Source organism: Hydractinia symbiolongicarpus, chromosome 7 (assembly GCF_029227915.1).
Source record: "Hydractinia symbiolongicarpus strain clone_291-10 chromosome 7, HSymV2.1, whole genome shotgun sequence".
Classification (NCBI taxonomy): Eukaryota; Metazoa; Cnidaria; class Hydrozoa; order Anthoathecata; family Hydractiniidae; genus Hydractinia; species Hydractinia symbiolongicarpus.
The window spans coordinates 9,449,282-9,462,217 of record NC_079881.1 but is presented as its reverse complement, the minus strand read 5'-3'; the positions used below and the strand labels follow the sequence as shown (position 1 = coordinate 9,462,217).

Here is a 12,936-nt window from a genome sequence, read left to right as displayed (position 1 = left end):
TTACATAGGATTAGTTAGAATTTTTAAAAAATGAAAGAAAGCACTAGTATGATTACATTTTTCCCCAAACGATATCAGCTTGGTTGAAAACGAAACAATATTTTTATCCAAATAATCAACAATCATTCCCACCCAGGTATATTGTAAATAACAGGTATATAATCCAGAAATGTAAAACAAGGTATGCTAAATACCAAATGGGATTTTTATCAAGTTGGTGTTTGGTATTATTGAATTCTTATTCCTTTACAACTTGCAAAAAATGAGCTAAAGTCCTAACTCTAATAAATTGGGAAATTTGGGATAAATTTCAATTGGAAATAGCTGTTCAACAGCTACTGAGAACATTGGCTTACACCCTGACAAGCCTTACACTTTTCTACCTAATCCTTGTGATGCTAAATTTATTGTTTTTAAAGTTGAAATGTAATTAATTTTTGATGTTTTAATTTAACTTCAGGATATATAATTCAACTTAGTCAATTTTCCTGTTTATAATAGAAGAAATTTTAACAGTTACAACATGGCTGCAACGGTAGTAAAGGAAGGAGAATATACAATGACCATATATGGATTAGTATGTTTAATTTTATTTTTTGTTGTATTTGCCTAAACGTCTTTAAGAGGTTATAAAAATGACACCGTTTGTTTAGATTAAACAGCAGAAGTTTGTTGATGCCATTCATATCCTATCTGCTGAATTAGAAAAGCATCCAAAGGTTAGAAAACCGTTTCCTGTTATATTTATTGCCTGTACACTGCCTTATTATATAAATTTAGTTGAAAATTTGGTATATATGTAGTATATTTCTTGTTATTGTATTTTTTCTTCTGTTTTATAGTCACGTCCAGCTTTATCACTCCTGGGATATAGTTATTATCAAATACAAGATTTTCCCAATGCTGCAGAGTGGTAGGTTTACATACTTTCATAATAAAAATTCATAATAAAAAAATGGAAATAAATGCTTGTCTTTCTCCAAAACTTTGGTTCCAGACCCAACTTTCTAATTTAGAATTTACGGTTGAAATTAAATACTAAAAGTGATTAGCGAATACGAAATTGTTACTAGACTTTCTTACTTTCTTACGAAGTTTTAATCACATTGTAAAGTTATTTTCTTTTATGAAACCTAAACATTGGCGTATTCCTTTATAACATTGTTAAAAACTTTCTTACAAAGGCTATAATATTGTTTATAAACTTTCTTATGAAGCAATTATTAAGTAAATATCCTCAGTGAAAAAAATAAATTTACTTGCAATTTGTGATCTTCCCCACTATTCTCAACCCAGCAATTATTTCAGCACTCAGCAACTATGCCGATGTCACTATATTAGGGCCAGAAAGTGCCATTTTTGATTTATTTAGATTAGCATGTGCTGAATTCCCACTTAAAATTCATAGACTAATAAAAAACAGACACATATGAACTCAATGACAGTTAAGTCTGAATTTTTTTGAATTTTAAAATAATACGTTGTTCCGTATTTTAGTTATTCTGAGTTAACCAAATCATACCCCGATGTTACAGAATACAAACTTTACTATGCTCAGGTAAGTAATTTAAACTTTGATGGTACACATATCCTTAGATATTGTAGATTCTTGTAAAACCCAGTGAAATTTATACACAGCTTGTGTCAAATGTGGTATTTTAAATTGAATAACTTTGAAGGCAAACAAAAATTGTCATTTGGAATATGTACTTGTACATTTAAGGTTTGTTGTGTGAAAGTTGGAGATATAATAAATAGTTTTAAGTGCATTCCATGGCTGGTTGATAACTTAACAAATTGAATCTGACGTTACTAACTTTGAAAGTGCCACTTTAGGTTTACTTTGATAAAAATTCTAACAGTGAAAAAATGGTTGGGGCATACTTAGTTTTATTTAGTTTACATTTGTCTCCTTTCTCAAATTAAAAAATAAACAACAAGCAGAAGCTGCAGACTCTCTTGCTATTAAAACATGCAGCTATAAATTATCAGTAACAATGACGTTGGATAAAAAACGTTTTTATAGCACTTCTATTTTCGAGGAAAATATAAATATCTATATTATATTAATTATTGAACTTTTATTATTAAAACATGAGCTCATTTTGCTGAACGTTATAACATAATTTTTTGAGGAAACAATTTTTGCAGGAGGTTATTTAGTATTATTATCCTAAATAAAGAAGTATATTACACTGAATTAAAATAAAACCTGGAAAAAATTAATTATGTTCTTTAAAATTCTAAATCCCCCCTCTCTGGTGTCGTATTTTTGCAAGATTAACAAAGGTTTTATCTTGTGTAGCTAACACCGCATTGTCAGAAATAAAAACAATGATACATAGCGAACATAAGAAATCTGTCAAATTATGTGCTTCTTCTAAAACATATAAATTTAAATAAATAATATTGCATTAGGTGCAATGTTATGAGTTTCCAACGTATTGGGAATGTTAAAGGTGCATGTTAAATTGATTCTGCAAAGGAAATTTTCGTTATCTAAAATTATTTCAAAGCAACCAAAAACGAGTGTATTTCTAAGTAAAGGTTTTTTTTGGAGAATATCCTATGAAAGCAGCAATAATCAAACGTCACCGATAGTTGGCTCTGAACTTGATTATTTTTATAAATGACTCTAATCTATTAATACTTTTGAACTGAATAGTATCAAACAGGGCTTCTGTCGAGTTATAATGAAAATACCTTAAATAAGATAAAACATTACTTAACTCTAAAAATAATGTCTTGGCACATGTTCCAAGGTGCCTGGTGATTTAGGCACAAGGGTGCTTTGCTAGCACAACATCCCAGTCACGTACATGCTGATAATTTACATCTGTCTTTCTGGCTACTTAAAAAAATAATCAGCCAAGCTTGTGGAAACTAATATTTAGGCGGGCACAAAAAATTATCGTTTTTGGTTCTAAGTTACATCCCGCATAATTCTAAGTGATTTAAAAAATATTTTTTGAAGTTTCTTATGACTATTTTTTTCTTACTAAAAGCGTTCAGTAATAAAGGTAAACAGAAAAATTTAAGAAAATAATTAAATGTTTAAGATTGTATAAAGCACATATAAAATCTGGAATAGGTTCCACTTTTCTGAAATCCCTGTACCTGTATGCAATAGATATGACCCCATCAAATTCTCTTGTGTTTTTTTTTTCAATAAAAATATGCAACACTGCACAAGTAACAACCTTTTTATCTAGGCTTTATACAAGGCATTCGCCTTCCAAGATGCCATGAAAGCAACCTATCAAATTGAAAATCAAGATTTGCAGGGCAGTGTAAGTGTTTGGTTGTATACTATTTTTTAATTTGTGATAACATTTTGTAATTGTAATGAAAAGGCTATCTTAATTTATCTAAATCATTTTGATGGCAGAATAATTTGAGTTATTTGTAAATACAAACTCATTGAAATTTTTTTAAAGCATAGAAAAAGCATAAAGTTACATTGCAGATATGGTTTGAAATTAAAATTTTTTTTTTAAAGGTTTTAAAGTTGCAAGCAGCTATCAAGTATAGTGAAGATGATGTGCAAGGAGCAAAAGTTAGTATAAATTACCTGTACTTCTATTTTATCAGAAAGAAAAAATGTCCATGGCTGACTTTTTAATTGCTAATAAGTATATTTTAAAAATAGGAAAATCATAATCTTGCTAAAGACAAGACTCAATAAGAACAAATAACAGCATGTCTTGTTCTTTTTTATTGTTGTTCTATTTATTATACACATTGTGATTTCTGAGATAAATTTTAAAGGTTAGTCACTAAGGCGTGCCAGGCTGTTTAAGCAGGATGGGTCATTTTGCTGAAATCTTGCTTCTGTTAAGAATATCTGATCAGATTATGTGATCAAATTAAAGTTTTTTAATTTAATTAATTTTATATAGTGTGTATATTAAAGTGAGTGGCAGTGGACAAAGTTTTATGTACCTTTTTAATTGTATTTTTCATTTCTTTTTCTTTTTTTTCACATTTTACCTGTTGTTTGCTTCCTGGACCACTAAAACTTATCATTGGTCACATTGGGCTTGTTGTCCAGTAAGCATGCATTAAAGTGTTTTTTGTTGGACAAATTTTATATGGTCGCAACACTTAAAAAAATGTGGAAAAATATTATTAACTTAGTTACCATCACATTACAACCTTAATTAAAAAAACATTTCTTAAATAAAATTCTGAGCATTGGAAATTTAAAAACATATACGTGAAGATCTAACTTGTAATTTGTTTTGTTGTTGTTGTTGTTGTTTTTGTTGTTTATTGCTTCTCTTCTTTACCCTGAGCTAATTCTTCTTTTTTTAAGTTTATACTACTTGGTTAATTATTGTGGGTTATGGTGCCCTAAATTAAAATTTTGAATCGTAACTGAAACTATTTCTGTGAGAATTGAAAAATTAACTTTGTAGAATGTCACAGTGGCTATAAGAGCAACAAACATTTGTTATTAGGCAGAATTGTTGGAATAAACTTTATTTTGTTGGAGAATAAACTTTATTTCCAAGTACATGCATTGAATAATTTATTCTTTTAAAATTAGCACTATGCCTCTTATTTTTTGATATATCAAGATTTTTTAATCACCATCAGGACTTTCCCTCTCAGTCAAACACAAAAAACTCATGACGTTCAACTTGCCTCAATGTCTTTGCATATATAACGTATTTTAGAGTCTGGTAGAACAAATTCCTTCTGATGATCCTGATACAGAAGTAAACTTTGGTTGTATATTGTTTAAAGTATGTGGTTTTCTTATTCCATTATTTTACCATGTGCAGAGGTGTTATCACCTTCATTTCCATGAGATTTATCATTATACAAAGACATATTAAAGGCTACAAAACTTATTGCTAAAAAATTAGGGCTCAGATTTGATCCATACTTTATCATGTGAGTGAACCAGCTAAACAGTTAGACACCTATTTCTATTTGCTGTTGTCATTTAATCCATTTTTTAAACTTAAACTAATAACATTTTGCACATAAAAAATGCAATTCTCTTTATATGAAAGTCTTGTTGTTCTTTTTTGGTTTGGTAAATTCAGTGGACTGCAAGCATTAAATCTCAGTAAAATGTAGAAAATGTCATATAATCAAAAACAAGGATACACTCCAAACTCACTGACAATTGCTCTCTGAAATCTGAAGTCAAATTGCAATATACATTTTTAAAACTCTCAGAGAACAATGTTGTTATCTTCCTTAAGTGATGTTTGAAGTCTCCAATTTCCTTGAAGGTCAATGTTTTAGGTTATGGCATAAGTAAAATTTATGTTGTTTTCTGCAAAATTCATACTATTTCAGATACTTTTATATCATCTCTTGATTTCTTGATGCCAAAGTAACTATGTTCTTTAGGAGCAGAGATATCAAGAAGCATGTCAAAAGTTTATGAACGCCATGAATATTCTCGGCTACCAGGCTGGTATGATTTTTAAAGGATAGTTGCACTAGCAAATATAAGAAAAAATGTTTTTCACTCTATTTCATTTTTACTGTGATTTCTTTCCTTTCTTAGATTTATCATACAACATTGCATTGTGTTTTTATAAACAAAAGCATTATGCACCAGCGTTGAAACACATTGCTGACATCATAGAGAAGGGAATACGAGAACATCCTGGTTAGATATGTTTTATTTTTTTTAACAGGGTTTGATTAAACTCAGAATAATTGTGTGCCTGATAAAAATTGCTATACAATGTTTTTTTTAGAATAGTTTTTTTAAGTTTTTGCCTATCATTGGTTTATAAATTCTTCATGCTCATCTTAGAATTAAGTGTTGGCATGACAACAGAAGGAATTGAAGTCCGTAGCGTTGGCAACACACGAGTAAGCTATATTTTATATCTCTGGATAAATATTTATTGCATGTTGCATGTCTTTTATCAAATATTTCTCATTTGTTGCGCTTTTCCAGGAAGAATTACGTCCTAAAATTAGGATAGGCACATGCGTTATACAATAAACTAGATTTTTTTTGATGTTTTTTTTACTCTAGGTTCTTCATGACACTGCTTTGGTAGAAGCATTCAATCTGAAAGCAGCGATTGAGTATCAACTTAAAAACTGTAAGTGATGAAAGGGAAACATTGTATTTTATTATATTTTATTATATCGTAAACTAAAACTGTTCTGTTAAATTGGTATTAATTTTGAAAAATAGTTGACAATTTTCTCCCTGTAACAAAAAAAATGATGATGATGATGATTTTAAATTTTTTAAGGCACAATTTAAACATAGATGCAATGTGCTGAGATAGTCAATAAATGAGAAATCATCTTGTAATGTCCTTTATTACCTAATTTAACTTGATTTGTTCTAATGACCATTGAGACTCGGACTTACAACCTGTTTCTTGAGAGGTCGTTGTAAGTTTAAGTAATAGTTTACAATAAGTTAAAAGTCTCCCAGAATTTCTGTTTTCAAGAAATATGATCAAGAACAGTTGGTTAGTTCTTAGATGTTTTATTGCATATATATCTCCTGAATTCTTGTGTTTTTTTCATGGCAAAAATTTTCAATTTGTCTTAAGAAGTTATGTGTTATCCTATTTTTGTGTATTATTTTTGTTTAATATTTATTATTATTTTAAGAATATATTATAATAAAAATATACTATAAGAATATACTATAATAAATAAATTACTGCTATTGTGCTCTTGTATTTTTAATGTATACTTTTTATATACATTTTTCTCTATAAACAGATGACGCTGCTCAAGAAGCACTAACAGATATGCCACCACGGTCAGAAGAGGAGTTAGATCCAGTCACCTTACACAACCAAGCTCTAATGAATATGGAGAAAAATCCAACGGAGGTAGATGTTTACCAGAGTTTGTAAATGTAGATGTTACTTATTGTATTCTGTGAAGTTTGGTTGTAGCGACACCTAAATATTGTGATTCGACAGCATGTTCTTAATCGAACTTATCCGTGGATACAAAAGGATAATTTGAGACCTTGTAAAATTATTTTCACCCTGGACCGTAGTAGCCTAGAGGGTAGGGTATAGGAAGTACCACAAAGTTTTGTTAACCATGGTTAATAGGAAAGACTTTCGCAGAGGATGTGTTCGTACCCAATCTAGGAGGTGAAATCTCAAACGTTTTTCCAAGCCTCCTTCATAAAAACTTGGACGCCTGTTGTGGTCTAGTTTTTATTATGTTTAGACTAATGTTTGTACTTCTTTTTTTGCAGGGATTTGAAAAATTTCAATTCCTACTTCAACAAAATCCTTTCCCAATATGTAAGTATCTTTTTGCATATATGGCAGTGGCAATTGCTTCCACTTTATAAGAATCGTTTGGCAACGTTTCACCTGTTCTGTCTGATTTACTTGTAATGATTAGTAACATTTGTGTTTAGCTACATTTGGAAATCTTCTTTCATTGTATTGTAAATATCAGGTAACATGACTTTTTATGCTATATCTATAGTATTTATTAGAAACTAATCCTTTGCCCGTGGAATAATGCATGGGTCCACCGGTTCTAAGATTTTCGTATTTCCGGCATCGCTATTTTGTGCTTCCTTGTCGCCTCAAATTTCTTAGACAGGGGTTTTAACTATAATCACAGGTGCCACTATAATGCCATTTTTAATGTTAATACCCCCTGGTTTCTAAAGATTACAGGAGTATAAGCTACCATTTTAACAAACTATACACGAATATATTTTTAGGAGACGGGAGCGTTAGTACCACGTTTTAAAAATTCCTTTCTTGTCTTCCTAGTATTACGATCTTGCAGCAGACGTTCTTGCAGAAAATGTTCATCTTACTTATAAGTACCTCACTCCAGTAAGGCTAATATGTTTATTTATTTGTTTATTGTTTTTGTAGTTATTATAATTTCCCTAATCTTTTTATCTCAAGCCGTTTTTATTGGAATGACGTAGATTCTTCTCGGAATAAAATCCAAAAGTTTTTTTTTTGTTGTTGTTATTGACATAACATAATTTAACTTTCAAACTCCTAAATGGATAAATTAGTATGATAACCCATAAAATTTAAAACTTTATCGTTGTTTATTTATTTATTTATTTATTTTTTACAGTACTTGTTTCAATTTCTCGATGCTGTCATCACACAACAGACATCTGCAGAGGAGGTAATAACATGTCGATAAATTCTGTCACGCTCGAAAAAACTACTGAATTGTCACGTTATATAAGGAGTCGTAAACGGATATGTGCAAATACTTTGTTGCTGAAGGAGATTTTGTAACAGCTGTTGTTTTAAAAAGCTTAGTACTTGATGGTTCAGTATTATTGTAATGTATGCCAAGCGTACATACACTATTTGCAACAAGTGGAGGGTTTGTTAGAATAGCAAGGCAAGAACAAATTTAGGTTAAGTATGGAGAAGGTGTAAACTTGCGTAAAAATGGAATTTAATGGACTTCTAAAGATTTGTGTTTAATATATGTGTTGAGTATGGAGAATGTATAAACATGCAGAAAAATCATAGAAAAATGCAAAGAATTTAATAGGTTTTTGAAGATTTGTGTTCGACATTCTCTGTCCAAACTGGCATAAATTTGCTTAATGTTGATCTTGTGTTTACAAACATTGGTATATTTTTCTACTGTAATTGATCAGAAAAACAATACTTTTCGGTTAGGTTCAAATTACCCAAATTCAGGTATTTTAAAACTAGAATGGCTTCCTGGTTAGGTTGGTATTTTATTTTTGTTTTTTTAGGCGTTCAGAAAGTTTGATGACATGGCAATACAACACACAGAAACTTTACGCAAATTAACAAAACAGGTAATAAATTATTGTAAGGTATGACTGTGAAGGTAAAATGTCATGAAGGAGTGATGCATCAGGATGGCAGTCTTCTTAACAACATGGGTTTAATATTCCCGCAATTTAATTCCATCGATTTTTGCGAACAGCCCGGGTCATCTAGTTGTTCCAGAGTTCCATTGCATTGTTTACATTTCGCAAATGTTTTGTGACAGATTTAAGAAGAAATTTAGAAATCATTTAATTATGCGAAATTATCTGCTGGAAAAAAACTTCCATGGAATTTTTTTTTTTTTTTTTTTAATTTTGCAGGAAACTGTAGGTCCTGCATTTCCCCCAACTTTTGTGATCCTTTATTTAAAGAACTAGTTGTGATTGTTAATCATAGGTGCAAGAGTCGAGACAAAACCATGATGATGAAGCATTAAAGAAAGCTGTAAATGATTACGATGATGCACTGGAAAAGTAAGATGCACATTATAATACGGCTCTTCCGTACCGCTCTAGTTGTGATTATCAGTGTCATAATATATTTAACCGGTGGGGTGATGAAATAGTAAAATTGATTATGGTTTATTTTCAGTGCGTTAGATTCGTAAAAAAAGGCAATTCCTTCGTCCTATTGTTTGATTTATCAGCCGGCAAGCTTTCAACAAAAGCTTGAATCTTCTTACAATTAATTTATCTTGCTTTTGTTTATTTAGGTATATACCCGTGTTGATGGCACAAGCTAAAATTTATTGGGATCGAGAAAATTATCAAGCTGTTGAGAAGGTACGTACTTGTGAAAATCACTTAACAAAAGAATGTAACGAGCATTTTTAAGTATTGTGTATACCACCCCTTATTTCAAGTGTATACTAAATGATGAATCATCCTTTCTATTACTGTTTTCAATAATTTTTTTTTTTTTTTTTTTTTTTTAGATTTTTCGTAAATCAGTGGAGTTTTGTAACGAGCATGAAATTTGGAAACTTAATGTCGCGCATGTCCTCTTTATGCAGGTTAGTTTTGTCGTCGTTGTTGCCGTGTTTGTCGTTGCTGTTGTCGTCGTTGCTTTTAATGTTGTTTGTCGCTGTCGTCGTTGTTGTTGCCGTGTTTGTCGTTGCTGTTGTCGTCGTTGCTTTTAATGTTGTTTTCTTCGCTGTTGTTTTCGTTGTTATTGCTGTTTTACTTATCGTCCTCGTTGTTGTTTAAGATTTACGTTTACGTTTTTTCATGGTACCAAATAATTTTCATTAAAAATAACTGCTATCGTGTAATTTCTCTCGTTTAGGAAAATAAATACAAAGAAGCTATTGGTTTTTATGAACCAGTTGTCAAAAAGCATTACGACAATGTAAGTCACACCCTTATCGAGTTGCTTTTAAGAAGTAGTATTTCCTTAACATGTAAGCAGGGTGTAATCCAGAATGTAAAACAAAGGCCACTAAATCCCAAATGGGAATTTCATTAAGGTGGTCTTAGGAATTATTGAAATCTTATTCCTTCTTCTCTTATTACAACTTAAAAAAAATGGGCTATAAGTCCCATATTTTGTAGTGAATATAATTAGCTTCTCTAATAAATTGCAAAATTTGGGATAAATTTCAATTGGGAAATAGCCGTTTAATGGCTACTGAGAACTCTGGTAAGCTTTACCCGTAGGTCTGCTACAAACGCGTTAAACACGCACGGTCTAACACGGTTTAGTAAATGTAGCGATTTTTATCTCACGTTTCAATATTTACGTTTTAGATTCTAAATGTGAGTGCGATCGTGCTGGCTAACCTGTGTGTCTCGTATATAATGACAAGCGCGAACGAAGAGGTAATACAACATCCTGTAAAATGGCAAAAAAATTACTACTGAGATTGTCATTTTGTTTGTGTCATTTCTTAATCTTTTTTTTAAAACAACAGGCAGAAGAATTGATGAGAAAGATCGAAAAGGAAGAGGTATGTTCGTACATTATATATCTTTTCACCTATAATTGTTTATGTATTCATCCTATTTTTTATTTATTTTTCTTTCCGCTAGGAAAATGTTGCGTATGAAGATCCGGAAAAGAAAGTTTTTCATCTTTGCATTGTAAACTTAGTCATCGGGTATGTTAACAGCTTTTTCATTCAGTCAGTTAGTCAGTCATGCATTATATTTTGTGGTATCTTTACGAGTCAACGCTGTCAAAATATAATTTCGTTTTTTTTTCTCACCGAATACCTATAGACAAAAATTGATCCAGTGATTTAAACTCGTTTTATTTAAAGGGACAAAAAGATTGGAAAATAAATTTATTGGCACTTAATAACGTTTTAGGCAAAAATTAGCCCACTATTATTTGGATCAAAAAGTTGTTAGAAAGTCTTAAAAGAATTGGGCAGCTTTTTATGGTACTCCTGACACTTTCTTACAACACGACGTGCGTAATAGTCAAAGCACCGTGGTTCCTCAAGCCACCTTGACTTCTGTTTTTTATTCATTACCGCGCGGTAATTTTTCCCCTTGTTTTGTTTAGAACTTTGTATTGTTCAAAAGGTAATTACGAATTTGGTGTGTCGCGTATCATAAAAAGTCTGGAACCATATAACAAGAAGGTGAGACGGGCTTTTTCTTCATTTCTATCAATGCGATCTTCTATGCTATAAGTATAATGCCAAGGAAGAAACAGGTCATATCTCAAATTATGTCTAATTCTAAAGTCTTCTTTTTTAAAAGAATGAGAAATAAGGAACCACCTCAATGGTACTAATTCTCTCTGGTAGATGATTTTGCGGGTCGAAAAAAAAAATACATTTCACCAGTATTAGTTTTTGCGAATGACGTAAAATGGTTTAAAATATTATTTGGAAAGGGATTTTTTGATAAAACATTCACGCAATTACACTTTTATGATTCCTTTGTTATGATTTTAGCGATAGAGTTTCGCGTTTTTTCGCTGCATAAATAAACTTGCCATTTTACTATGAATTAAAAAAATTCACGAATATGCCGTAAATAGACTAACAGACTTCTTGTTTTGATAGGTGAATAAGGTAACCTTACTGGAGAACTCTGCAGATATTTACAAACACTTCGACTATTTTCTCGTTTTTTACGATGTGTTGTCGTCAAATATTTCCGTCAGTAACTCGCAGCACTATTTTGTGTCAACAAATCTTGTTCTTTCCAAATTTATTTTTTTTTGTAAGATTTTGGCCCAAACTGATTCCACAGAATACCCTCTCACACAGTTTCTCTACCACTGGTCTATTTTTCTCTTTCCAGTTGGGGACTGATACATGGTACTACGCAAAAAGATGTTTGTTATCGTTATTAGAAAACATGGTGAGTTTACCCACACTATTTTAAATGCTCTCTTTGATCTCTATGCTTTGATTATAGTACCCATTTATGTTGTACGTATGCATGTGTACTTTCTCAGTAAATATATCTATTTTGCTCAGGCGAAACAAATGATCATGATTCGGGACGCTATCAAACAAGATCTAATCCAATTTTTGGAGCATTGCGAAGGTGAGCGGGTGCTGTTGTTTACGTGTTGGTTGGTTTATTGATTGATTGCTTCTTTGTTTTTTTGATTGTTTTGTTTTCTGTCTTTATCACTCCACTTATTATTTAGCTTATGGTCGCGATGTGCAAACTGTTATTGAACAGCCTCTCGAGCAAGAACCGCTGCATGCCGGGAAAAATACTGTAACATATGAAGCTCGTTTGCTAAAATTTCTATTTTTAAAAATGACGTAATTTTGCACTATTTCCTTTTTTCGATAATTTTTAACACACTTTATTCGATTAAAAAATGCTGAACAATTTTTTAGTGGGATAAAATAACCGTCACCTAGAAAAAATTTCGTTACTTTTGTCCATTTCAGCTTTAAACTATCGCTTTCGGTGATTATCCGTAGGACAAAAATTTTGTCACCCCTGAAAACTTTTGTCACTTTTGTGCGACATTTTTTTATCCGATAAAGTAAGGCTTTTGAATTTCCATCGCAGGATTTGCCTAGAAAATGTCTAGATAAGATACCAAGATTGGTGGCAATCTTTTACTGGTAATTTGAGCATAGTGTGAGAATAGAAAGATAATTAGATGTAATATATTGATTGTATTTATCGTTGTAAATATAAAATAAAAAGCTAAAAATACTTTTCTCTTATAAATCTTATTTTTTATTACATTATTCCATTAC

General features: G+C 31.0%; 1 protein-coding gene across 1 annotated transcript; it reads left to right on the top strand.

Moving 5' to 3' along the window:
- On the top strand, positions 1-12,890 carry LOC130648350 (tetratricopeptide repeat protein 30A-like). Its single transcript, XM_057454370.1, has 28 exons — positions 1-577; positions 654-719; positions 843-913; positions 1,498-1,558; positions 3,213-3,290; positions 3,500-3,556; positions 4,680-4,748; positions 5,368-5,434; positions 5,528-5,632; positions 5,783-5,841; positions 6,011-6,080; positions 6,721-6,833; positions 7,214-7,262; positions 7,382-7,422; positions 7,749-7,814; positions 8,071-8,124; positions 8,717-8,782; positions 9,153-9,229; positions 9,469-9,538; positions 9,691-9,768; positions 10,041-10,103; positions 10,502-10,573; positions 10,666-10,701; positions 10,784-10,851; positions 11,262-11,340; positions 12,011-12,070; positions 12,190-12,259; positions 12,366-12,890. The coding sequence occupies exons 1-28, from the start codon at positions 524-526 to the stop codon at positions 12,488-12,490; spliced, it is 1,944 nt and encodes a 647-aa protein (XP_057310353.1). The 5' UTR covers positions 1-523; the 3' UTR covers positions 12,491-12,890.
- The last annotated feature ends 46 nt before the right edge of the window (positions 12,891-12,936 follow it).

Coding starts and splice junctions, on each gene's coding strand:
- LOC130648350 (XM_057454370.1), top strand. CDS start 524: ATGGCTGCAACGGTAGTAAAGGAAGGAGAATATACAATGACCATATAT. Junction 5,842..6,010: donor GTAGCGTTGGCAACACACGA/GTAAGCTATATT, acceptor TTTTTACTCTAG/GTTCTTCATGACACTGCTTT. Junction 8,783..9,152: donor TACGCAAATTAACAAAACAG/GTAATAAATTAT, acceptor TGTTAATCATAG/GTGCAAGAGTCGAGACAAAA.